General features: G+C 42.5%; 1 protein-coding gene across 1 annotated transcript in view; it reads right to left on the bottom strand.

The window, feature by feature from the left end:
- Positions 1 to 24116, bottom strand: part of LOC121573770 (roundabout homolog 1-like) — a 233209-nt gene extending 209093 nt beyond the window's left edge. The window contains exons 1-2 of the mRNA XM_041886014.2: positions 23855 to 24116; positions 2460 to 2587 (exon numbers count right to left, since the gene is read on the bottom strand). Of these exons, the coding sequence (XP_041741948.2) occupies positions 2460 to 2562 (103 nt within the window). The 5' untranslated portion in view covers positions 2563 to 2587; positions 23855 to 24116. The remainder of the gene's footprint in view (positions 1 to 2459; positions 2588 to 23854) is intronic.
- Between the last annotated feature and the right edge of the window lie 718 nt (positions 24117 to 24834).

The raw sequence follows: 24834 nt of genomic DNA, 5'->3' as shown, positions 1-24834 counted from the left end.
GTTTTGCTGGGTTGGCCACTAGCTGCAACGTGGAATACAGTAAGGCTGGGGAAAAGTTATTTGAGCGAGGGAGAGTTATGATTTTGGATGTGGAAGAGACATCCCTGAACTGTTAACCCTTAAGAGCCACCAGAGAACAGAATTGTGTTATAATTTCGTTAGTTTCCCAAGACCTTTAATAAAATCCTTGTTTTGGTTGAACCTGGTCTCCTTGCACTACTTGAGCAATCCCGCTGAAAGCTGTGTAGCCTCTCGTGACATCACAATATATACAGTGGGGGAAAAAAGTATTTAGTCAGCCACCAATTGTGCAAGTTCTCCCACTTAAAAAGATGAGAGAGGCCTGTAATTTTCATCATTACATTTACATTTACATTTACGTCATTTAGCAGACGCTCTTATCCAGAGCGACTTACAGTTTTTTATATTTTTTTTATACTGGCCCCCCATGGGAATCGAACCCACAACCCTGGCGTTGCAAACGCCATGCTCTATCAACTGAGCTACATCCCTGGTACACGTCAACTATGACAGACAAATTGAGAAAAAATAATCCAGAAAATCACATTGTAGGATTTGTAATGAATTTATTTGCAAATTATGGTGGAAAATAAGTATTTGGTCACCTACAAACAAGCAAGATTTCTGGCTATCACAGACCTGTAACTTCTTCTTTAAGGAGGCTCCTCTGTCCTCCACTCGTTACCTGTATTAATGGCACCTGTTTGAACTTGTTATCAGTATAAAAGACACCTGTCCACAACCTCAAACAGTCACACTCCAAACTCCACTATGGCCAAGACCAAAGAGCTGTCAAAGGACACCAGAAACAAAATTGTAGACCTGCACCAGGCTGGGAAGACTGAATCTGCAATAGGTAAGCAGCTTGGTTTGAAGAAATCAACTGTGGGAGCAATTATTAGGAAATGGAAGACATACAAGACCACTGATAATCTCCCTCGATCTGGGGCTCCACGCAAGATCTCACCCTGTGGGGTCAATATGATCACAAGAACGGTGAGCAAAAATCCCAGAACCACACGGGGGTACCTAGTGAATGACCTGCAGAGAGCTGGGACCAAAGTAACAAAGCCTACCATCAGTAACACACTACGCCGCCAGGGACTCAAATCCTGCAGTGCCAGACGTGTCCCCCTGCTTAAGCCAGTACATGTCCAGGCCCGTCTGAAGTTTGCTAGAGTGCATTTGGATGATCCAGAAGAGGATTGGGAGAATGTCATGTGGTCAGATGAAACCAAAATAGAACTTTTTGGTAAAAACTCAACTCGTCGTGTTTGGAGGACAAAGAATGCTGAGTTGCATCCAAAGAACACCATACCTACTGTGAAGCATGGGGGTGGAAACATCATGCTTTGGGGCCGTTTTTCTGCAAAGGGACCAGGACGACTGATCCGTGTAAAGGAAAGAATGAATGGGCCATGTATCGTGAGATTTTGAGTGAAAACCTCCTTCCATCAGCAAGGGCATTAAAGATGAAACGTGGCTGGGTCTTTCAGCATGACAATGATCCCAAACACACCGTCCGGGAAATGAAGGAGTGGCTTCGTAAGAAGCATTTCAAGGTCCTGGAGTGGCCTAGCCAGTCTCCAGATCTCAACCCCATAGAACATCTTTGGAGGGAGTTGAAAGTCCGTGTTGCCCAGCGACAGCCCCAAAACATCACTGCTCTAGAGGAGATCTGCATGGAGGAATGGGCCAAAATACCAGCAACAGTGTGTGAAAACCTTGTGAAGAGTTACAGAAAACGTTTGACCTGTGTCATTGCCAACAAAGGGTATATAACAAAGTATTGAGAAACTTTTGTTATTGACCAAATACTTATTTTCCACCATAATTTGCAAATAAATTCATTAAAAATCCTACAATGTGATTTTCAGGATTTTTTTTTCTCATTTTGTCTGTCATAGTTGACGTGTACCTATGATGAAAATTACAGGCCTCTCTCATCTTTTTAAGTGGGAGAACTTGCACAATTGGTGGCTGACTAAATACTTTTTTTCCCCACTGTATATATATATATACTGCTTCTTTATTCCAAATCACTGGACCACATGGGGACCAGATAAAACCTTTCTACCTCTCTTCCCTGGTTCTCTGATGGATAGAGTAATTACCTGAGGCCTAACAGTATGTGTAATGTGAGCCCTATCAGTGATGATCATCTCCACTCCTCTACCACACCGAGACAGATGAAACCTACAGTGATGGAGCATCTCATTGGTCAAACTCTCAACCCAATACCAAGTAGATAGACTCAGTACTCTAGGCTTACAGCTACGAAAGACCCATGACTGATAACAAGACTGCCAAGATAAGCAATCATACACAAGCACTGTACAAAAACAGGTGCTAGTCTCTATCTGCACAAAGTAAGGTAAATTATATTACCAATGGGCAAACAGTAGATTGATGAGGAGTGTTGTGTTGTGGTATCTTACCTGGAACGAGGGCTCCTTCCTGCAGTTCTGATTGGATGATACCAAAGAGCATGGCGACGAGGAGAGCCGTGACAACTGACCACATGACGCGCATGGTTCTCATTGGTCCAGCATCCCCTTTAGTGATCCTACACAGAGACACAGAGGCAGGGATCAAACAGCAAATACTGATATACTGTAGATAGATACAGGTGAGGGAGAGAGAGAGAGAGAGAGAGAGAGACAGAGACAGAGACAGAGACAGAGACAGAGACAGAGAAAGAGAAAGAGAAGAGAGAGAGAGGGAGAGAGAGCGAGTGAGTGAGTGAGAGAAAGAAAGAAAGAAAAAGAGAGTTAGAGTGAGTGTGTGAGAGAGAGATAAAGAGAAAGAGAGAGAGAGAGAGAGAGAGAGAGAGAGAGAGAGAGAGAGAGAGAGAGAGAGAGAGAGAGAGAGAGAGAGAGACGTGTATCGACCATTACTGAAAGTCAAATCAGGAATTGCCAGTAATACAATCATCCACTGAATAAAATAACTACTATGGACAGACAATGAGTAAGCTACGCAGTATAATCTGCTTTGATGTTATCATCAGAGAACAGATAAAAGGCTATTATTTCATCAGACACTGCCCAATCAAGTCATTAAAAAAGGAAAGTGTTGAACTGAATGACATTTTCACTTTCTAAATCCTTTTAAGCTACTTTGAAAATAAAACACATCACTGGTGAAAATCTGCTGATATGAGTGTGTTTTCTATGACTTCATTTTCCTAAGGCCCCACCACATGGAAAGAACAAGTGAAGAGCCACTACAGAGGATAGGAAAGGCAGACAGATGGGCTTTGCTCTGAAGCCTAACCAATAAACGCTACAGTTGCTAAGCCTGCATGTCTCTTTGATCCAAACTACACACACTCTTGACAGGAGACCAGATTAATATTGGCTCAACATAGCTTCTACTGTATCCCCACACACTGATAAGCCAGTGCATCTGATTAGGTTTGCAAAGCTACATGGTAATTTACCAAAGTTACCGGAATGTTCAGTAATTTTGGTAATTAACAGAAAATCTAAGGGAGTCTATCGTAACTTTGATAATTTATACTTTAATAATTTCAAACAAATGTATTCATATATTGTATTCATTCATTATATCTGTGTCCATATTGTCCATGAGTTTCTAGTAGATATGCTTTTTTCTCTTGAACCATATAGTCTAATTAATGAAGAAAGCATCTAATCAATAATGGCATTATTTTAAATTACTCTGCAAATATAGACTTTTTTCACACTGCCTCCAGTTTGATGCCAAAACATTGACAACAAATACATATTGACAAAGTAAAATAAATACACGTTTGTAAAACATATTCACTATATATACAAAAGTATGTGGACACCCCTTCAAATTAGTGGATTCTGCTATTTCAGCCACACCAGTTGCTGACAGGTGTATAAAATTGAGCACACCACCATGCAATCTCCATAGACAAATATTGGCAGTAGAATGGCCTTACTGAAGAGCTCAGTGACTTTCAACGTGGCACCGTCCAACAAGTCAGTTAATCAAATTTCTGCCCTGCTAGAGCTGTCCTAGTCAACTGTAAGTTCTGTTATTGTGAAGTGGAAACGTCTATGAGCAACCACAGCTCAGCCGCGAACTGGTAGGCCACAAGCTCACAGAATGGGACTGCCTATTGCTGAAGCGCGTAGCACGTAAAAATCGTCTGTCCTCGGTGGCAACACACTACCGAGTTCCAAACTGCCTCCGGAAGCAACGTCAGCACAAGAACTGTTCGTCGGGAGCTTCATGAAATGGGTCTCTTTGGCTGAGCAGCTGCACACAAGCCTAAGATCACCATGCGCAATGCCAAGCATCGTCTGGAGTGGTGTAAAGCTCTACGCCATTGGACTCTGGAGCAGTGGAAACGCGTTCTCTGGAGTGATGAATCACGCTTCACCATCTGGCAGTTCGACGTATGAATCTGGGTTTGGTGGATGCCAGGAGAACGCTACCTGCCCCAATGCATAGTGCCCACTGTAAAGTTTGGTGGAGGAGGAATAATGGTCTGGGTTTCATGGTTCAGGCTCCTTAGTTCCAGTGAAGGGAAATCTTAACGCTACAGCATTATGACATTCTAGATTATTCTGTGCTTCCAACTTTGTGGCAACAGTTTGGGGAAGGCCCTTTCCTGCATCAGCATGACAATGCCCCCCTGCACAGAGTAGAGGTCCATACAGAAATGGTGTGTCGAGATCGGTGTGGAAGAATTTGACTGGCCTGCACAGAGCCCTGACCTCAACCCCATCGAACACCTTTGGCATGAATTGGAAAGCCGACTGCGACCAGGCCTAATCACTCAAAATCAGTGCCCGACCTCACTAATGCTGTTGTGGCTCAATGGAAGCAAGTCCCCGCAGCAATGTTCCAACATCTAGTGGAAAGCCTTCCCAGAAGAGTGGAGGCTGTTATAGCAGCAAAGGAGGGACCAACTCCATATTAATGCCCATGATTTTGGAATGAGATGTTCGACGAGCAGGTATCCACATACTTTTGGTCATGTAGTGTATATATAAAGGATATTTCATGCTGAAACCTCATATTAAACACTAATAGTAAAGTTGATGGTTTACATTTAGGATAATGTTTTACAGCTTTGTTATTCTTTTTTATTAAAAAATCCTCTTATTTAATTATTTTATATATTGTACATGTGATAAGGCCACACAGAGTGCCAGAGATTATTACAGACACCTGTGAAAATCTGAAGTACCCTTAAAGGGCTACTAGATGTCTTGATATAGATTACAAAAAATCCTTGAAAGATACCAAAATGCTGGTAGTTTACTGGTAAACTTAGAAAGTTTCCAGTAATATACCCTCCCTTTGCAACCCTACATCTGATACATGTTCCCTCAGAGGAAATATGGTGTGTGTGAGTGCATGTGCGCACACGTGCATGCGTGCACCCAAGTCTGAGTGTGCACATGCTTTTGTGCCTCAATGTATTTGTGTGTGTCACCTAGCAGCTTACTTTTCTCATTTCGCATACATTTTCAGAAACACACCATACTGCATGTCATATTTCTTTCTGGCACCCTCCTGCTGCCATGACACAATCTCCTGTTTGATAAATCAATTTCTCAGGCTGATTTGGAGGAAAACAAGGCATGGTCACTATCCTGCCAGCTCTGCCCAGACATCCCCTTTCCCCTCTGCCCCCTCCTCCTCCCTCTTCCTTTGTCAGTGTGAGCCACAGTGACATGGCCAGGCTGTGGAAGAGGAGCAGCCAGTTGGTTTTACTGATCAGCCATCTGTGGAAAAAACTGCTCTCTCCTGGTTCACATTCTCTCATGGAAGGCCAGATTCCTGGGATGCCTTGGCACCCACTGGCAGATTCTCAGCACCAGAGTCAATCTGCTTGCCTCCACTCACTTAAATACACAGTAATTGTTGTCAACACCAACAATCTACCAAAACTTCAAGTGTTTGAGTGAAGGACCAAAGGAAAAGTTGATTGTCTATCTGACTCACATGATCTCCTCACACCTTACAGTTCTGTACCTACTCGCCTCATTTTTATGCTTGCTTGTGCCTCCTTGGCTTTACATTTACATTTACGGTCATTTAGAAGACGCTCTTATCCAGAGCGACTTACAGTTAGTGAGTGCATACATATTTTTTTCATACTGGTCCCCTGTGGGAATCAAACCCACAACCCTGGCGTTGCAAGCGCCATGCTCTACCAACTGAGCTACAGCATGACTTAAGTAGCACCAACAAGTGGATGCCTAAGACTTCAATGAAAAAGCGGGTAAGAAAAACAACTCTTTTAAGATGATGATTAACAACCAAAGGCAGAAATTCCCCTTAAAATAACTAAAAGGAAAAAGGAAAGACACCAATAAATAATGTGGATCTGGTACAGTGAGTTGATGTAGAAAAGGGCTTTTCCATACACTGTTTCTGAGATTACAGTGTAAGTATGGATAAAGAGCCAAAACCATGAAACCAACAGATTCAAAAAGAGTAGCACTCTTAACACAAGCAGGTGGCTCACTTCTGTCAATTCCAGTAATTCCAGTTCAATTCCCCAGAACATGGAGGCAACGGGTCCTCTTGCTATGTAGACAGGATGCGGAGAAAGCTCAAGTTACACCTAAACACTAAACCTGGATCAGCTTTACTCACCTCACTTCTATCCATAACCACTAAGATAAAAAAAAATAAAAAAACTGCTGGGCCAGGTCAAGAGCTTGAGGCAACATCAACGAAGAAGGTGAAAACATTTCTGTGAAATAAGTCAACTGGAAGTGTCTGTTTTGTTGCCATTTTCTAATTTGCACCAGAAGAGGTAAGAGGTAATAAAACAAAACCGTTATTTGTGGTTAAGTGCATAATATCTCCTGTGTGTAAGGGGGTAAAGGCAGTTTGCTTTCGCAGCTCAGTTAGTGCACGTGCTGGCAGTGGATCTTCTCTTTGGCTTGGTCCAGCATGTCCAGCATCTCTTGTACGATGGCTTGAAGGGCTCTACCCAAATCCTCTCCACTATAAGGCTTTGCTATGGGAGGCACGTGGACGAACGCTGAGCGCGTTCAGTAGCTAGTCAGCTTAGCTAGCTATCTAACTTGGTTTGTACTGTTTTTAGCATTTTTACGCTAGCAAGGGAAACTATAGTAGTTGATACAATGTTGCAAGTTTGTTAGCAAGAGTGCAGGCCAGACCTAGTTTATACAATGTTGCAAGTTTGTTAGCAAGAGTGTGAGCTCAAAACAGTAGAGAGATGATTTGAAAGACAACTTTCAGTTTCTCAATGATTATGACGGTCATTTCATTTTATTTTCACAGTGGTTACATGACTATACAATTACAGTGCCAGCCCTGAATTTAGGACAGGAAAGATTAATCCTAAATGAAAATAATATTTATCTGACTCTGAGCGCTCTATTCTTTCAAATAGTTACTATGTTTTGTACAGTGGAAAAATAGACACACCAACAGTAATAGAAGAGACACTGTACAGAAAAAAAAAAAAATATATATATATATATATATATATATATATATATATATATATAATTTGGAAACAATACCAGTGGGAGAAAGACATAGCTAAACAGATAAGAGAATGTGATTAATAAACGTGCCTCTGCAATAAGTTTGCACTTTAAATGGGAAAAGTGGAAAGACAGATAGAGAAATGAAAAGAGAGAGAAAGAGAGAGAAAGAGAAAAAGAGAGAAAAAGAGACAGAGAGAGAGAGGAGATGAGACAGAAGTTTTCTGAGTGCAGTAGTCTGTAGTCAGCACTCTGGGTCCTCAGTAAACTGCAGTAATTAGAGCAGTATATTGGAGCACCTGGATGCTGCAGACAGACAGCAGGACTACAGCCTGGGATGGAGATGCTGTAGTTCTGTAATACAGAAAGGCCATGAACAATTCCACATAGTCAGGCAATAGAGCAGGTGCTACACTGTCAATAGATATGCTTGAAGATGGAGGAATGTGAGGAGTGATAGCAAGGTGTGACATAACAGTGCATGTGGTGACATGGTGCTGAGATAGTGGAGTGTGTACAGTATGGTTATGTGGACGGTGGTTTGTGGTAGGAGGCAGCCCAGTGATATGTGTGATGACATGATGGGGCAATATAGAGAAGTGCTGTGCGAGATGGCACAGTGAGACATGAAGATGTGTGGTACTATAGTAGTCCAGTGGCACACATGCCTGGTCATGACTGTCACTCCTATCTATCTGATAGACAACAGTTTGTCTCCCTTGGCAACTGCAGGTCTGCCCCAGCCCCTGTATCACAAGGTGTCTCACAAGGCTCAGTGTTAGGTCTATTACTGTTTAATATTTACATCCTACCCCTTGGTCAGTTCCTCCGTCAATTTGGACTCAGATTTCACTGTTATGCAGATTACACACAAATCTACAACCACACAAAACCCAACTCCACTCTGCCAACCCCCTCTGTTGTTGACTGTCTCTGTGAAGTGAAAACTTGGATGAGCAATAACTTTTTAAAACGGAACAACTACAAAACAGAGATATCATGCTCATGGGCCCCAACTCCCTCATCAAGAAACTGGATCAACTGAACATGACAATCGACGGCTGCACCATCCACTCCAACGCCACACTCAGGAATCTTGGTGTTACATTTGACCCCACTTTGTCATTTGAAACCCACATCCGAAACATCACCAAGTTAGACTTCTTCCACCTCAAAAACATCTCACGACTCAGACCCTCTCTCACTGACCGCACTGCTGAAACCCTCATTCACGCGTTTGCTATATCACGCCTCAAATACAGCAACGCCATCCACGCCAAAACACTGGACAGACTTCAACATATTCAAAATTCAGCTGCACAAGTCCTCACACACACCAGACCTTGGGACCACATCACCCCCACCCTCATCAAACTCCACTGGCTCCCAGTTCAATACAGGATAATATTCAAATTTCTCATGCTCACCTACAAAGCACTCAATGGACTGGCACCCATATACCTTACTGACCTCCTGCACTCCTACTGCACCCCTACACTGAAAATATATGGCAATTTATTATAACTTTGGTAATACTTGAATAACTTAAAACAAATGTGTTCATTCGCTACCGGTCAAAAGTTTTAGAACACCTACTCATTCAAGGGTTTTTCTTTATTTTTACTATTTTCTACATTGTAGAATAATAGTGAAGACATCAAAACTATGAAATAACACATATGGAATCATGTAGTAACCAAAAGAAGTGTTAAACAAATCAAAATATATTTTATATTTGAGATTCTTCAAATAGCCACCTTTTGCCTTGATGACAGTTTTGCACACGCTTGGCATTCTCTCAACCAGCTTCACCTGGAATGCTTTTCCAACAGTAATGAAGGAGTTCCCACATATGCTGAGCACTTGTTGGCTGCTTTTCCTTCACTCTGCGGTCCGACTCATCCCAAACCATCTCAATTTGGTTGAGGTCGGGGGATTGTGGAGACCAGGTCATCTGATGCAGCACTCCATCACTCTTCTTCTTGGTAAAATAGCCCTTACACAGCTTGGAGGTGTGTTGGGTCATTGTCCTGTTGAAAAATAAATGATAGTCCCACTAAGTCCAAACCAATTGGGATGGCGTATCGCTGCAGAATGCTGTGGTAGCCATGCTGGTTAAGTGTGCCCTGAATTCTAAATAAATCACAGACAGTGTCACCAGCAAAGCACCCCCACACCATAACACCTCCTCCTCCATGCTTTACGGTGGGAAATACACATGCGGAGATCATCCGTTCACCCACACCGCGTCTCACAAAGACACAGCGAATGGAACCAAAAATCTCAAATTTGGACCAAAGTACACATTTCCACCGGTCTAATGTCCATTGCTCGTGTTTCTTGGCCCAAGCAAGTCTCTTCTTCTTATTGGTGTCCTTTAGTAGTGGTTTATTTGCAGCAATTCGACCATGAAGGCCTGATTCACACAGTCACCTCTGAACAGTTGATGTTGAGATGTCTGTTACTTGAACTCTGCGAAGCATTCATTTGTGCTGCAATTTCTGAGGCTGATAACTCTAATGAACTTATCCTCTGCAGCAGAGGTAACTCTGGGTCTTCCATTCCTGTGGCGGTCCTCATGAGAGCCAGTTTCATAATAGCGCTTGATGGTTTTTGCAACTGCACTTTAAGAAACTTTCAAAGTTCATGAGATTTTCCAGATTGACTGACTTTCACGTCTTAAAGTAATGGTGGACTGTCGTTTCTTTTTGCTTATTTGAGCTGTTCTTGCCATAATATGGACTTGGTCTTTTCCCGAATATGGCTATCCCCCCCCACCCCACCCCACCACCTTCTCACAACACAACTGATTGGCTCAAACGTATTAAGAAGGAATGAAATTCCACAAATTAACTTTTAGGAAGACACACCTGTAATTGAAATGCATTACAGGTGACTACCTCATGAAGCTGGTTGAGAGAATGCCAAGAGTGTGCAAAGCTGTCATCAAGGCTAAGAGTGGCTATTTGAAGAATCTCAAATATAAAATATATTTAGATTTGTTTAACACTTTTTTGGTTACTATATGATTCCATGTGTTATTTCATAGTTTTGATGTCTTCACTATTATTCTACAATGTAGAAAATAGTACAACTAAAGAAAAACTCTTGAATGAGTAAGTGTTCTTGTAATGAATACTCAAGGAGAAAAAGGTGTAGATTCTCACGCAGAGCGCGGCAGGTGTTTATTTCACCTTCGCAAAAGGCAGGAATCGTGGTCATACACAGGTAGGCAAACAGGCAGGAGAATCAAAAACTAGGACTGAAGGCTATAACTGATTCTCTCAAACGAGCTAGGAAACGGCTTAGTAGAGTCAAAACGAACAATACCTCACAAGGCACAAACAGAATGAACTGAACTAAATAAGGAGCTAATGAGACCAGGTGAGTAACAAACACAGGTGAAATCAATGAACAAAAATGAAAGACAGGGCTACGTTCAAGAACACAAAGAAACAGGGCTACATTCAAGAACACAAGGTTGACTAAGAAAATAAATATAGAACCTTACAGTTCTAAAACTTTTGACCGGTAGTGTATATAGTTTTTCATTTATTATATCTGTGTCCATCAGTGGAGGCTGCTGAGGGGAGGACGGATCATAATAGTTGCTGGAATGGAGCAAATGGAATGACATCAAACACATGGAAACCATGTGTTTGATGTATTTGATACCATTCCAATAATTCCGCTACAGCCATTACCACGAGCCCATCCTCCCCATTTAAGATGCCACCAACCTCATGTGGTGTCCATATTTTCAATGAGTTTCCAGTAGATAGACCATACGGTTCAAGAGAATATACCCTAATTAATGAAAAAAGCATCTAACCAACAATGGCATTAACTCTGCAGCTCTTCCAACTATTGACTTTTTTACAACTGCCACCAGTTTGACACCAAAACATTGACAACAAATATTGACATAGTAAAATAACTAAAAGTTTGTATAGATTTTTGCAAATGTATTAAATATAAAAAACAGAAATACCTTATTTACATAAGTATTCAGACCCTTTGCTATGAGACTCGAAATTGAGCTCAGGTACATCCTGTTTCCATTGATCATCCTTGAGATGTTTCTACAACTTGATTGGAGTCCACCTGTGGTAAATTAAATTGATTGGACACGGTTTGTAAAGGCACCTGTTTATATAAGGTCCCACAGTTCCTCAAATCGTTTGGAGGAAATATTATTTCATTCAGCTTTGTTCAATTGTATTCTTCATACTATAAAATAATGCCACGGAATTCTAAGCAAATCTTGTCTTCTAAATGAACTAGTGTAGCCCACAGCCATTTGGCATAGCCAGATCAGGACCTAACATAAAGGACAACTCAGAGTATGCTATTCTTTTCTTCTGAAAGAGACTACATTTTCTTCATATCATGATTCTTTAGACCTGTCTAAAATAAATAATGGATTTATTGTGAAAGTGTAGGCTATATTACATGGATTTATTAGACTTTGTAAAATATAGATGTTCCAAAGGTCTGCATCAGTGGCTTGTAGGCTATGTGTGGAAGCCAGGAGATGTGTGGAAGCCACATCAGGGACGCAACTGCGCGCGTCCTTATCCAATTCTGAGGTGCATATTGAAGATATATACAATGGGGTAAAAAAAGTATTTAGTCAGCCACCAATTGTGCAAGTTCTCCCACTTAAAAAGATGAGAGAGGCCTGTAATTTTCATCATAGGTACACGTCAACTATGACAGACAAATTGAGAAAAAAAATCCAGAAAATCACATTGTAGGATTTTTAATGAATTTATTTGCAAATTATGGTGGAAAATAAGTATTTGGTCACCTACAAACAAGCAAGATTTCTGGCTCTCACAGACCTGTAACTTCTTCTTTAAGAGGCTCCTCTGTCCTCCACTCGTTACCTGTATTAATGGCACCTGTTTGAACTTGTTATCACTATAAAAGACACCTGTCCACAACCTCAAACAGTCACACTCCAAACTCCACTATGGCCAAGACCAAAGAGCTGTCAAAGGACACCAGAAACAAAAGTGTAGACCTGCACCAGGCTGGGAAGACTGAATCTGCAATAGGTAAGCAGCTTGGTTTGAAGAAATCAATTGTGGGAGCAATTATTAGGAAATGGAAGACATACAAGACCACTGATAATCTCCCTCGATCTGGGGCTCCATGCAAGATCTCACCCCGTGGGGTCAAAATGATCACAAGAACGGTGAGCAAAAATCCCAGAACCACACGGGGGGACCTAGTGAATGACCTTCAGAGAGCTGGGACCAAAGTAACAAAGCCTACCATCAGTAACACACTACGCCGCCAGGGACTCAAATCCTGCAGTGCCAGATGTGTCCCCTGCTTAAGCCAGTACATGTCCAGGCCCGTCTGAAGTTTGCTAGAGTGCATTTGGATGATCCAGAAGAGGATTGGGAGAATGTCATATGGTCAGATGAAACCAAAATAGAACTTTTTGGTAAAAACTCAACTCGTCGTGTTTGGAGGACAAAGAATGCTGAGTTGCATCCAAAGAACACCATACCTACTGTGAAGCATGGGGGTGGAAACATCATGCTTTGGGGCTGTTTTTCTGCAAAGGGACCAGGACGATGATCCGTGTAAAGGAAAGAATGAATGGGGCCATGTATCGTGAGATTTTGAGTGAAAACCTCCTTCCATCAGCAAGGGCATTGAAGATGAAACGTGGCTGGGTCTTTCAGCATGACAATGATCCCAAACACACCGCCCGGGCAATGAAGGAGTGGCTTCGTAAGAAGCATTTCAAGGTCCTGGAGTGGCCTAGCCAGTCTCCAGATCTCAACCCCATAGAAAATCTTTGGAGGGTGTTGCCAAGCGACAGCCCCAAAACATCACTGCTCTAGAGGAGATCTGCATGGAGGAATGGGCCAAAATACCAGCAACAGTGTGTGAAAACCTTGTGAAGACTTACAGAAAACGTTTGACCTGTGTCATTGCCAACAAAGGGTATATAACAAAGTATTGAGAAACTTTTGTTATTGACCAAATACTTATTTTCCACCATAATATGCAAATAAATTCATTAAAAATCCTACAATGTGATTTTCTGGATTTTTTTTCTCTAATTTTGTCTGTCATAGTTGACGTGTACCTATGATTAAAATTACAGGCCTCTCTCATCTTTTTAAGTGGGAGAACTTGCACAATTGGTGGCTGACTAAATACTTTTTTCCCCCACTGTAACTGTCCACATTTACTTTTCGTCAGCCAACAAGATGAGTAGGCATAACGAACAGCAAAAGCACTAGCCTATGTTAATCTACTATCCCTCAAAGTACAAAAGTCAACCTATTCTATTCTGTGAGAGAAATTAATATTCCAAACATAGTCTGGGACAGTTGTGGGATGCGATAGATCCCAAATTAATACAACCACTAGCATCAAAAAAACTTTTTTACGCAATGTGGCTAACGCAACAGATCAGAACGTTTTAAAATGTTGATAAACTATTAGGCTATTTCTTCAAACTATAAGCACAGCAATGCACACACGGCAGTAGGCTATAACTGTGAATGTTCCATTAACAGGAAAACACCATTCTCAAAAGTGACCACAAATGCAATTATGCATATAATGCTTTCATTATAAAGGTGCATTTTTATGGTGAAAATTATCTTCCCCAAACTTGAAACTCATGCGCTGCTTATGTATGCCAGTTAGGCTCTACACCCCTTGTAAAGCAGATTAATGTGCTTAATTTAAATAAATTATTTGGACATTTTAGTTGTGATATAAACCTTATCAAAACATATAGGCCTATGGGCTAGGCTACATGAGGTGTGCGACTATGATTCGAAAAAGTAAAAAAAAACGGCATTGTTTCTTATGCTGGGCATCATTCACAAGTGATAATATATAATTACATTTACGTCATTTAGCAGACGCTCTTATCCAGAGCGACTTACAGTTAGTGAATGCATACATGTGTAATTTTTTTTATTTTTTATACTGGCCCCCCGTGGGAAACGAACCCACATCCCTGCCGGCCAAACCCTCCCCTACCTTGGACGACGCTGGACCAATTGTGCACCGCCCATTGGTCTCCCGGTCGCGGCCGGCTGCGACAGAGCCTGGACTCGAACCAGGATCTCTAGTGGCACAGCTAGCACTGCGATGCAGTGCCTTAGACAAGTGCCTTAGACCACTGCGCCACTCGGGAGTAATTCACAAGTAATTCACAAGTGATAGGCTAATATTGTCACCCATCAGACTATTCTTGATTTAATCTTGTCTTTACATATACTAAATAATATATGTGTGAAATTTGTTTTGATTTAGAATGGACCATTATCATGCATTGATGTCAGAGTGATTAGAGGGACAATAGAGTGCTGAGTACCAAGCAGTTAGCAAGTTTGTTAGGCTACTAATGACCATCAGCAGCATCAGAGCTTGGAGAAGCCTAATTACCGTGACTAAACAGTCACGTGGAATTTGACTTCCTTCATGAATCGTGACCGCCGGTGTGGCGGTAATACAGTCACTGCAACAGCCCTATTCATGCTTCAATCCTGGTTTAGGTGTTCGACATACAGAGAGTTGCAGATTGAGAAAGACAGGGATGCTGATTATCCGTTCCCCCTACCAGTCATGTGACAGGGGGAAGCATCCTCTCTTACCCCCTAACAGATTGCAAATATCAGAGAGCAGGAACCCTCACTACACCACAGCAGACAGATCACATGTAGGCACTGGGGCGTGAAGCATGGAGGAGAATCAGCTTTTTCACTCCAGTGCCCTCACTGTTTCCCCTCTCTCCCCCTGGCTCGATCCTAAACCACAGCAGCGACAGATACATCCCAGCCCTCTGATATGGTAGAGGGATCCGCAATCATAATGTCAGGGGGCAGGAAATATCAAGGATTTAGTTTCAACAAAACTATATGAACTTAAGGAGATACATGGATGTAACACCCAGCAGAGAACATATCAGCAGATATTGAACAGAATGGCGCAGGAGGGGATGGCTGCTGTTTTACAGGCTCCTAACCAATTGTGCTATTTTGTGTGTTTTTTTTGCATTTTTTTGTAACTTATTTTGTACATAATGTTGTTGCTACTGTCTCTTATGACCGAAAAGAGCTTCTGGATATCAGAACAACGATTACACACCTCGAACTGGACAAAGATATTTTCTTAATGAGTCGGATGCGAAGGATATAATGTTGCTCACAGACAAGGCCCAAATCCCCCTCATTTGCATGAAGAAAATAAGGAAATACAGTGGGCGGAGACCAGGGTGCCTTGTGAGAATTCGTCGGCGAGTGGGTAACCCGCCTCTACCATCCATTCTATTAGCCAACGTGATATGACTGGAGAATAAACTGGATGAGGTCATTTCGAGGATATCCTACCAACGGGACATTAAAAACTGTAATATCGTATGTTTTACCGAGTCGTGGCTGAACCACGACACGGATAATATACAGTTGGCTGGATTTTCCGTGCATCGGCAGGACAGAACAGCTACGTCTGGTAAGACGAGGGGTGGGGGTGTGTGTCTATTTGTCAATAACAGCTGGTGCGCAATGTCTAATATTAAGGTAGTCTTGAGGTATTGCTCGCCTGAGGTAGAGTACCACATGATAAGCTGTAGACCACACTATCTACCAAGAGAGTTTTAATCTATATTTTTCGTAGCCATCTATTTACCACCACAAACCAACGCTTGCAATAAGACCGCACTCAATGAGCTGTATACGGCCATAAGCAAACAAGAAAATGCTCATCCAGAATCGGCGCTCCTAGTGGCCGGGGACTTTAATGCAGGCAAACTTGTTCCGGGATTCATCCAATGGCATTGAGGAGCATAGCACCTCAGTCACCGGCTTCATCAAACAGTGCATCGACGACGTCGTCCCCACAGTGACCGTACGTACATATCCCAACCAGAAGCCATGGATTACAGCCAACATCCGCACCGAGCTAAAGGGTAGAGCTGCCGCTTTCAAGGAGCGGGCACTAATCCGGACGCTTATAAGAAATCCTGTTAAGTCCACAGACAAACAATCAAACAGGCAAAGCGTCATTACAGGACTAATATTGAATCCTACTACACCGGCTCTGACGCTTATCGGATGTGGCAGAGCTTGCAAGCTATTACAGACTACAAAGTGAAACCCAGCTGTGAGCTACCAGATGGGCTAAATGCCTTTAATTGCTCGCTTCGAGGCAAGCAACACTGAAGCATGCATGAGAGCACCAGCTGTTCCGGACGACTGTGTGATCACGCTCTCCGTAGCCGATGTGAGCAAGACCTTTAAACAGGTCAACATTCACAAGGCCGCGGGGCCAGACGGATTACCAGGACGTGTCCTCAGAGCATGCGCGGACCACCTGGCAAGTGTCTTCACTGACATTTTCAACCTCTCCCTGACCGAGTCTGTAATACCTACATGTTTCAAGCAGACCACCATAGTCCCTGTGCCCAAGAAAGCAAAGGTAACCTGCCTAAATGACTACCGCCCCGTAGCACTCACATCGGTAGCCATGAAGTGCTTTGAAAGGCTAGTCATGGCTCACATCAACACCATCATCCCGGAAAACCTAGACCCACTTAATTCGCATACCGCCCTAACAGATCCACAGATGACGCAATCTCAATCGCACTCCACACTGCCCATTCCCACCTGGACAAAAGGAACACCTATGTGAGAATGCTGTTCATTGACTACAGCTCAGCGTTCAACGCCATAGTGCCCACAAAGCTCATCACTAAGCTAAGGACCCTGGGACTAAACACCTCCATCTGCAACTGGATCCTGGACTTTCTGACGGGCCGCCCCCAGGTGGTAAGGGTAGGCAGCAACACATCTGCCACGCTAATCCTCAACACGGGGGCCCCTCAGGGGTGCGTGCTTAGTCCCCTCCTGTACTCCCTGTTCACCGACTACTGCATGGCCAAGTACGACTGCAACACCATTATTAAGTTTGCTGACAACACAACGGTGGTAGGCCTGATCACCGACAACAATGAGACAGCCTATAGGGAGGAGGTCAGAGACCTGGCAGTGTGGTGCCCGGACAACAACCTCAACGTGAGCAAGACAAAGGAGCTGATCGTGGACTACAGGAAAAGGAGGGCCGAACATGCCCCCTTTCACATCGACGGGGCCATAGTGGAGCGGGTCCAAAGTTTCAAGTTCCTTGGTGTCCACATCAAAAATTATCATTGTCCAAACACACCAAGACAACGCCTTTTCCCCCTCAGGAGACTGAAAAGATTTGGCATGGTTCCCCAGATCCTCAAAAAGTTCTACAGCTGCACCATCGAGAGCGTCATGACTGGTTGCATCCGACCGTAAGGCACCTACAGAGGGTAGAGCGTACAGTCCAGTACATCACTGGGGCCAAACTTCCTGCCATCCAGGACCTATATACTAGGCGGTTTCAGAGCAAGGCCCAAAAAATCCAAGTCATAGATTGTTCTCTCTGCTACCGCATGGCAAGCGGTACCGTAGTGCCAAGTCTAGGTCCAAAAGGCTCCTTAACAGCTTCTACCCCCAAGCTAATCAAATGGCCACCTGGACTATTTGCATTGACACCCCCCCTTTGTTTTTACACTGCTGCTACTCGCTGTGTATTATGCATGCATAGTCACTTTACCCCTATCTACATGTACAAATTACCTCAACTAACATATACCCCCGCACATTGACTCGCTACCGGTACCCCCTGTATATAGCCTCATTATTGTTATTTTATTGTGTTATATTTTTATATATATTTTTACTTTAGTTTATTTAGTAAATATTTTCTTAACTCTATTTTCTTAAAACTGCAATGTTGGTTAAGGGCTGGTAAGTAAGCATTTCACTGTAAGGTCTACCTGTTGTATTCGGCGCATGTGACAAATAACATTTGATTTGATTGGTTTGATATTGGCTGCATGCAAAGGTGCTCTACCACCACCAAACCAGTGACCAGCCTAAAATTTACCACTGAAACCCACACAAACCTAATGGCACAGAGCTGTATATCATGAATAGCTATTGCCTTTTACATGAAGGCTATCATTGATGGAAGAAGATGGTACTGTAACTCTGTTCCTCAACCAGGTTAGCTAGGACAACGATATTTCCTCCACATGCTTCTCACACATCTCAGAGAGGTACATTGGTGTGTGATGACTGATCAGCAGGTGCCAGGGAGCTGAAGGAGAGCAGGGTGTAAGTACAGGAAGTGTCTGCCAAAGGCTATTTCCTCCTCAAGATTTGGAGACCAAATCAGTGGGCCCAACAGGACGTCTCCTGGGACACTGAACAGTACTATTGAATCCCACCCTCAGAGCAGAGAAGAAGAAGGAGGACACACACACGTTTGTTTTACTATCCTTGTGGGGACCAAACAATTGATTCCCATTCAAAATCCCTAACCCCTAACCCTAACCCCAAACCACTAACCCTAGCACTAATTGTAACCCTAACCCTAAACCTAACCCCTAAGCCTAAAATAAAACATTTCCTTATGGGGACCGGCGAAATGTCCCAGAATGTTCCTTGTTTTACTATCCTTGTGAGGACATCTGGCCCCCACAAGGATAGTAAAACCAAAAACACACACACACACAGTTGTAGTGAGAGAAAATGCACACACAGCAAGAACAGACATCAAATCAATAATGTAATGGTAGTGGCTTGGTGTGTTGTGTGTGTGCCTGTTCTTTAACTTTCCACTGAAAGGTCCCTGAGGGAGGATATCCTTCACAGGAGGTCACACAGTTGACAAGGGCCGTGAGGAGCATGGCCTCTATCACTAAGCTGACTGTGTAAAGCTAGTGTGAAACCTCCCTAGATCAGAGAGACTGACCTGGGAGGAGAGTCCCCTCTGACATTGTGTGGCACTTTGCCATCCCTCAGGGGAAGATAGATGAAGCCTAGGGCATTTGGCTGAGAGGAGTCTGAACCTGGAAACTCAAAGTGGGATGACTCGATCTCTACCTGCGGCAGACCCCATCATACATATGAAGAGTAGACTTTAGATATACCTGTGAAACACCTAATATCCTGACTGTGGAAGACCTAATATCTGACTAAGGCAGACTGGCCTTTTCTCATTTGGACAAAAGTTTGTCCTCTACCCTCTCTCCTCCATCCTCCTGTAAATTCGTTAGGTGAACGGAACACTGTTCACCCCTCCTCGATAGCCACCTTTCATCAAGGATAGTCATGTGTATCCTACCTGAGTCCTTCGCGGAAGAGTTCTGAAATCTGCCACACCCCCTTTGAATCAGCTTTTGTATTGTCGGAGGAGAAAAGCATGCACAAATTTAAAAACAATATGCTACTTATCCTTTTATCTATAAAATGTATTGGACAACTAACTTCATTTGTTTTTATCACTTTAAACATTTATTTTGGAATTCACCACCGTAAACGTAATTTGTTTCATGACGCACGAGTGGAGAAGGAAAGTCTGATTTCATACAAGTGCATTTTCGTCTACGTTCCCTCTCCTCGATCACCTTTGACCTTTTTCAAAAGGAGGCGAGAGAGGACGAAGAAAGGGGGACACAGGAGTTGAGCAAATCCAATTGAGAAAAGGCCATTGTCAGTGAGGAATGGGCCTGTCTGTGTGGAGACAGACAGGGAGATGGATGCAGCCGCGCTCCACAGCCAGTCAGCCATTCTTATGACACTGCATTACAGGGGCTAATAGAGCGAGAGAGGAAGTATTAAAACTATCAGAGAGGTAGAGGGATGCTGGGGGCCTGTCAGCGAGTATGACGGACAGTCATAAGGCTGGGTAGGGTAGGGTTAGTGAGAAGGTCTGTCGTCAGGGGTTACAGATGATGATCTGTCTGACTGGCCTGCAGGCCGCTGACCTCTTAGCTGATTCTGTTATGTCTGTGGATAGATGCTGGAACACAACATAACACAACACACCAACACAGCATGTTGGTGTTTTACTCTTGTATCCATTTACCAAATTCTGGTTTCCATGGTCACTGAAACATTAGACTGTCTGTAAATCTGAATGAATGTGATTGTGAGCTAGAGAGAGTGAGACCCCAGGTGCTTTTTGCCACAGAGAGAAGCCTTACAATGTGAGCTCTGAGCTGGGCTGGGCTTGCCAGGAACTCCAGGAATAAGCCCCATCCTAGGAAAAGTCAATTTGTCAGCGCAGCAAACGCCAGCGGTGCAGAGTGTCTCTCTGCTGTGAAATTAAAGGAGGGGATGGTTTGGAGAAATGACCGCTTAAATGGAAATTCAATAAAAAGGCACTCAATCAACAAACGGAAAAATAAAATGTGCAGCTGTCGTTATTCGACATTAAGGGGAGAACGACTTGCCAAGTAGCCCCACATTACAACAATGGCCTGGACAATGATAAGGTGGCATCTTGGCAATGGAGGTGCGCTGCTATCGATTCCCCCTGGGCGACCCGGGAGCAGAGGCCATGAATTATAACTCACTTCTTATGGCAATTGAGGAGGACAAAGTCCATACATTGGATATGGGTCATTACCCAAAACATCCATCTCCTAGAACATGTGTACAAACGGAGTGGTGAGAAGCACAGAAGAGCACCCAGTAGATAGAGCCTATTGATTGAAAGGCCAGAAAGGTTGATAATTAAAATCGTCCCAAATCAAAACCATCGTTCATTCCCTTTGTCTCTTTTTGTCTCTCTTCTTTACTATCTTTGCGTTGTTTCTCTCTCTGTGTCCGTCTTCCTTCATTCTTTCTTTCTTTCACCCTGTATGCCTATCTTATTGTTGGCCCTACTTCAACCATCTTTCCTTTTTTCATTATCTTTGTCTCGCTCTATTTTCTACCTTTCTTTCCCCTCTTTGTCTTCTTCCCTCTAAACAAAGTAATGCAGAGACATCAGCACATACAGATAGAGACAATCATCGAAACAGTCTGAGTCTGTGTCTGTGTCAGCTCTTCTTTAATTACAGCAGACAGTCCCATACCGAGAACCATTTGCACACATTTGTCTTCATACTGAATATTGACGTCTGACGAGCTCTCAGCCTCACAAAGGCTTGTTTACAAGGTAAACTCACTTTGCCCCCACAGTGAAGCATAAAAAATGTCTTACAAAATAACTACTCATAAATATTAATCTATCTTGTATTTTCCAAGGCTGAGATACTGCATTGCCAGACTGAATAAGCAAGTAGCCTCTCCGCCTCTCCACATCTTTATAATGTGAAAGACATTTTGCTTCTGAAAAGTGAGAAATGCAATGATGGTGGAGTGACGTGGCGTAGCAACAGTCCCTCAGAGAGAAAGAGACGGGAGGCACAGAGAAGACACATCTCTCCAGGGAAATATAGACGCTCTGCTTGGAATACGCTGGAGGGATCAGGAGAGAAACACACACACTCAGAAATATATACACTTTGCCTATCCCAGTCTTGAATTACAAAGACATTTATACCAATACAAAATACTGTGAAAAATGTGAATCTGGAAAATAAGTGCACATTACTCTCAGTATTACTTTTTCTTTCATAGTTTTACCATTTTTAGTTTGTCTGTCAGTCTGTCAATAGTCAGTCTGTCTGTCTGTCATTTCTCAACCTCCCTATTCTTGATTTTGGGCTTTTGCGCATCAGTCCAACTGATAGGCCAGTGTCTGTCCATCTCTGAGACAGACAGGTAGACAGGAACAACCAACATTTATCCTTTGCAGTGAAATGAGCATGAGGTGAAAACCCCTCCCAGACATGTCAGTCAGTCAATAGTGGAATGAAATGACCAGTCCCTGCCCTAGTCAACTCCCTTTTTGTAATCATTACACAGCCAGGACACCCACAGCTACAAATGCATTGTATTATGTCTCCATCAATAATACATAAGCACATTTTATTGAAATCTAATGCAGTTCCACATTCACATGACTGGACATGCCCTTTGTAAGTCTGTGATTTGGATGAGTGATGTCGGCCATGACAGGCAACAGGGGGAGGTAGAAGGGTAACAGTCAACACAAGTACTCCCCCCCCGTAGTTTCCCATGATGCAGCACATTTAATAATGAAAAGTCTATAGTCTCAACTAAATAGTAAATGAAAGTATAAACTGTGTGACTGACTTTATTAATGGCTGAAAGCTGGTATCATAGTGGGGAACACGTAATAGGAAGGGGTATACTATGCTTTATTGGTAGAGGAAATCAAATAAAGGCCTATTCCCAAAGGAGGAACCAAGAGGTGATATGTTTTGAGTAAGTTAATTCCATTTGCTTCATTTTTGATTGAATAAAACTGACAGAGTGAATAACCAGAGAAATCCCAATGTGTGTGTGTGTGTGTGTTCCATGTGAGGGGTAAGGGCAGGCTCTCAAAGGGATAATACAATAAACTCTGTTCAAGAGACATTAGCTTTCATTTTAATCCCTATATCAAGCACAACTGGTGTGATACATGTAGGCTGCACTTCACTGACATTGTAGCCATAGTTTATGTGCCAAGGGTGACAATAAATTGACCCACCTGAATCAAAGACAAAGAGATTATGGCAGTCCTTAAAATACAATTTTAACTACTATTACATGTATTCTCTGCATCACCCGTGATGCCACCGCCACCCAGTCTACAAATTGCCATTCTAACTTTCAGCACCACAATGAATGGACAGCTCCTGTTGTAATGTGCGGCATCTGCTGAACAACTTTCTATTGCTAATGTATGCAGTCCTCCAGTGTGCTATAGACTGGCACAGTTTCAATTCTATTATATTCAAAAACTGCTATAGGCCCTGACGTGGCTTAATTTACCCATGACCATGGGTGAGAAACTACGGGTGGGAACTGGGCTAATTAGTGTTTAATATCATATCTTAAAAAGCAAATTAAATGATAATGACTGTTCTCCAGAGGTCTATCAACTCCGTCCTCTAGTGTTGGTTGTAAAACCAAGCCTTGGGGATTACTTAACAAATGCAGGGTAAAGATTACACATCCACGCAACGTAAATTACAAATTAATAAACTCCCATAAATATATATTTTTTAACCTAAACGAGTAAAAATAGACAACAAAAATATGACCGGCTTTCTTCATGCTTCTTGTTTCATTAGACGAACTGGAAGTGTAACGTATAGGCGCAAAATGAGTGAAGGGTAGGCTATGCGTCATCAATATATTTAAATCCAAGCGACTAATGTAGCCTATTTTCACACATTTAGGATAAGGTTAACCCCCCCCCCCCCAGATAGAAGTTTATCAACAGGTTGAGTAATTTTCTTTCACAATTCATTGGCTTATAATTTGTCTTCACTACTACACAATTAGACGAAAGAGATTTGAACTTTTCAGACCGCGCACTATCACGTTGTCAATATTAACCTCTGCTGCTTGTGCAAGTGGTTGAATAACTCAATAACTCACCCTCTTTTCGGTCGTTCTTCGGCTGTTTAGTTGTTCAATGTTTGTTTGATTTACAACTGGTCCATACTTTCTGTAAAACGTTTGCAAATGTCCATTTTTGCAGGTTAAATGCCCTTGCGTTGGCACCCAAACGAGAGGAAATTGTGAAATGAAGAGAAAACACGTTCAGATGTGAGATAAATCAACGAGAAGGCGCCCAAGCCTAAAAGGGGTCCCCTGGAGTAAATGCCTAATCCCGGTCTACCTGTGACTACAGCGCCGCTATCAGATGGACTATAGGCGGGCTATGAGCGGCAGCGCATACAAATCACCACTCGCACCTTCTCATGCAGCGACCTACCGATTTCCTCAGGGTCCTAAGGCTACGCTAAGGAATTTGCTCTCACAGTCTTACTTGATTCACACACAGCTATAAAACTGCGAATATTGAATGAAATATTATTAGACTGCGTGGCTGGGCATATTTCTGCTATAGATATCATGATAATGATAATATATTTGTTTTTATCCATCGATCTGTCCTCATTTTCACTCATGAGTTATGATTTCATGGGTGGGATTGTCCATTGAAATGAATACCTGACCCCCTGCTCTATTTTGGACAATATGCTTATTCACCCTTTTGTACAATTGTAATATTTTTCTCTTAACAGGTCCAGTAATTATTTCTGAAAATCAATTTCCCTGCCAACCTGGGCATTCCTGTATAAACTAGTATTTTTTAAGCCTGAGTTTTGAATCTGATGAGGGTGTATACAGGAATGCCATAAATCATTTCTAAATGATACATAATCATAAAAGGATGTATGCCTGTCAATATTGAATATGATGTGATGTGACTTATTACATTAAATCATGACCACACCAAATGAATTTAATATATTATTATTATAGCCTTATGATTATTAATATGATGATTATTATGATTATTAGAAGGGTGAATTTGATAGTAAAATAGGTAGACAGTAAAGTAGAAAGTT

Source organism: Coregonus clupeaformis, chromosome 9, assembly GCF_020615455.1.
Source record: "Coregonus clupeaformis isolate EN_2021a chromosome 9, ASM2061545v1, whole genome shotgun sequence".
Classification (NCBI taxonomy): domain Eukaryota; kingdom Metazoa; phylum Chordata; class Actinopteri; order Salmoniformes; family Salmonidae; genus Coregonus; species Coregonus clupeaformis.
Note: the sequence above shows the minus strand (reverse complement) of the source record. Positions and strands in the feature narration are given on the sequence as shown.